The 3015-nt window shown below is 37.1% G+C and overlaps 2 protein-coding genes across 3 annotated transcripts; one reads left to right on the top strand and one right to left on the bottom strand.

The window, feature by feature from the left end:
• Positions 1–219: 219 nt before the first annotated feature.
• LOC113279653 (uncharacterized mitochondrial protein AtMg00810-like) lies at positions 220–915 on the top strand. The gene has a single exon (XM_026528329.1). It carries the CDS (start codon positions 220–222, stop codon positions 913–915), a length of 696 nt encoding a protein of 231 aa, XP_026384114.1.
• Positions 916–1381: 466 nt separating this feature from the next.
• Positions 1382–2348, bottom strand: LOC113282827 (putative EG45-like domain containing protein 1). Of its 2 annotated transcripts, none has more exons than XM_026531933.1 (3): positions 2182–2348; positions 1762–2035; positions 1382–1619 (listed from the first exon to the last, which is right to left on the bottom strand). In XM_026531933.1, exons 1-3 carry the CDS (start codon positions 2294–2296, stop codon positions 1610–1612), a joined length of 399 nt encoding a protein of 132 aa, XP_026387718.1. In that variant the 5' UTR covers positions 2297–2348; the 3' UTR covers positions 1382–1609. The 2 variants fall into 2 exon arrangements, with proteins under 2 accessions (XP_026387718.1, XP_026387719.1); XM_026531934.1 differs by having other exon boundaries at positions 2185–2348.
• Positions 2349–3015: the final 667 nt, after the last annotated feature.

Below are 3015 nucleotides of genomic sequence, written 5' to 3'. Positions count from 1 at the left end.
TATCGATCCCCAGTTTCCTGACTATGTTTGTAAATTGCATCGGTCTATTTATGGTCCTAAACAAGCTCTCGTGCTTGGTATACTCGTATCAGCTTTTTTTTTCAGAAACTTGGCTTTGTTATCTCTGTTTCTGATACTTCCTTATTCATTCGACTATCAGCTTAGGGTATTACTTTTCTTTCGGTTTATGTGGATGATATAATTTTAACGAGATCTTCTATGGCATGTACACAATCCCTTATGAGTACACTTCAAAATGAGTTTGCTCTCAAGGATCTTGGCTCTCTTTCGTATTTTCTTGGCATAGAGGTCACACAAACTTCTGGTGGTTTGTTTCTCTCACAACGTTGTTATATTGAAGACCTTCTTATTTGTGCTCACATGCAAGGAGCGAAACCAGTCACCACTCCTTTTAGTACCTCCACTGATATCCACCCGGTTGATAGTCCTTTACTTTCGGATGTCACTTTGTACATGAGTTTAGTTGGTGGTCTTCACTATCTCTCTATGACAAGACCGGACATTTCCTTTGCTGTTAATAAGGTATGCCAATTTATGCATAAACCTACAGAAGCTCATTTGGTTCCTGTTAAGCGTATACTTCGTTATTTGCACCATACTTCTACCTTTGGCATTTTTCTTCATCCAGAACACAATTTGCAGCTTAATTTTTCGGGTTATACTGATACTGATTGGGTGGGTGACCATCTTGATCGTCGTTCTACGAGTGGATATTGTGTTTATCTTGGTTCTAATCTTATTTCTTGGAGTTCTCGTAAGCAACGTACAATCTCTAGGTCAAGTACTGAATCCGAGTATCGTGGTTTGGCTATTGCGACTGCTGAATTAATGTGGATCGAATCTCTTCTTCGGGAACGTAAGGATTCTATTCGATTTCCTCCCACTCTTTGGTGAGATAACTTGGGAGATACTTATCTCACAATGAACCCAATGTTTCATGGTCGCACAGAACACATAGAAATTGACTATCATTTTGTTCGTGAGAGAGTTCACAATGGCCAGCTTGTTGTTCGTTTTGTTTCTTCTAAAGATCAAGTTTTTGATATCTTTATGAAGTCTACACCAAAGGATCATTTTTGTCGACTACTCTTTAAACTCAATGTCATAGACAACCCGCTTAGATCGAGGGAAAGTGTTAGACATATAACAGACGTGATTAATTAATTCGTATATGTATATTGTTTTTCTAATAAGTTATATCTTGTATTTATAGGAAATATTTTGTAATTAAACTTTATAAATTTTGTATATTGTAATCTTTGATATATAAATATATAAGTATTCTTTTTTGTGCTTCTCATCCATTAAGAATACCCTAATCTTAAGTCTCAGCTCAATGAGATGCACATTCTTGGGACTTTCCATGCATGTTTCTATCGATTTTTCTCAGATGAAAAGATGCAGTAGCTGAAAATATTTTTGCTCATTTTATTATTGCCAATGGTGTCGTATTGAAAGTAGTATACATTACTGCCAATCGTGGCTGACATAAATGCCTATTACAGGCCACTCGACCATTTATTTCTCTGTAAAACATTCTCTAAAGCACCAGCACTGTGCATAACCCGTACTTCCCAGTCTTCTTTGTTTATTTTATCCTGCAACAACAAATAACGAAAGTATAAGCAAATTTAGGCAAGGAAGGCATTTAGGTGTCTGAACTCAAGTTGCTTATATTGTAATTTAGTTTTGGTTTGGCTTGGTTGTGGTCAAGATCTAAAAATCATACAATTTGTATACCTATTGTATTCGATCTTGATGACACCAGCTACAGGATTAGCAATCTTGGCAAATGCTTCTTTAGATAAGTCGATGGTTCCTCCGCATCCAGGACAATAGTCGACGATTTTCACCGTCACTGTGGGTGTACTCGTACAAGGATGTGGGACCGCATTAGTGGGACCCACACAGGTAACATTGTAGATATGTCCACAAGCAGCGTCTTTGTTCCCCAATGCATCACTGGCTGCCGCAATCATCACACCCTGATTTTTGTTCCCATAGCAATATGAATCTGCATATTCAGTTTAAAATTGTCAGTGTAACTGTGTAAGCATCGAGTGTGATATTTTCTAGTGTGACACAAATGCATTTGTCTGGTCCAAAATGACCCTCGACACCGGAGTGCTTTGTGGGAGATAGAGAGATAAGTTTACTTACTACCGTAGCTACTGTAAAAGGTTGCGGTGCCACTATATGCAGTTATCAAAGAACAATTGCTGATTAAAACTAGTACTAGTGCAAGAGATATGAGAAAGGGGGACCTTGCTGCCATTGTTTGCTTTACTTAAAACTAAGGATCGATGGAATGACTTACTGTGTGGGTATCTTCCTCGATGAGTGAAGATGAAGATTTCGTATTCCCTATTTATAGATGGATTACCAGATAATTTTACGATGCAATTAATAAGAAACAATTAAAAGATAATATTTCTTATAAATCAATCCTAATAAATTACATTCAATCACATCTAATCAAGGAAATATATATCTTGCATACATTGGATGTTAGCATATATTAATTGTGATAGATCTTGTACGCCTGGCGTGAGAATGGTGTGGTGGCATATCTCAATTGTGGCAAGTTTATACGGTGGTGATACATGGAAATGATGCTTAGAGAGTAGGTGAAAGTTACGAGGGATTTTATTTTTGGAACTTAGAGCAAGGGCTATGGGTCACCCTTTCAAATGAAAAGTGCATTATCAATTTAAGCAAATTAGATTCTCTTATGGATAGATTTCAACCCATTTTTCTCCTAAATCCTTCCACACACTCGTTCAGACGAACGAGTACTTGGAAGTTTCATATTAGACGGGGACTATTTCCCGTCAGAAAAAAAAAATTTAGTGCAAAACAGGCAATTCCCCGATAAAACCTTTTTTTTTTCGTTTTCTTTTTTGACGGGGGACTATCCCCGTCTATGTAGAATTTTTTTAGGTTTCTTTTTTGACGAGGGATTGTCCCCTGTCTAAGAAGATTTTGCTTTTTTCT

The sequence above is a fragment of the Papaver somniferum genome, chromosome 5, assembly GCF_003573695.1.
Source record: "Papaver somniferum cultivar HN1 chromosome 5, ASM357369v1, whole genome shotgun sequence".
Classification (NCBI taxonomy): domain Eukaryota; kingdom Viridiplantae; phylum Streptophyta; class Magnoliopsida; order Ranunculales; family Papaveraceae; genus Papaver; species Papaver somniferum.
Note: the sequence above shows the minus strand (reverse complement) of the source record. Positions and strands in the feature narration are given on the sequence as shown.

Bases quoted from the DNA above. Each gene is read 5' to 3' on its own strand.
- LOC113279653 (XM_026528329.1), top strand. From the start codon at position 220: ATGGCATGTACACAATCCCTTATGAGTACACTTCAAAATGAGTTTGCT.
- LOC113282827 (XM_026531933.1), bottom strand. From the start codon at position 2,296: ATGGCAGCAAGGTCCCCCTTTCTCATATCTCTTGCACTAGTACTAGTT. The intron at 2,036-2,181 runs GTAAGTAAACTT...CTGAATATGCAG, and splicing joins CTTTTACAGTAGCTACGGTA to ATTCATATTGCTATGGGAAC.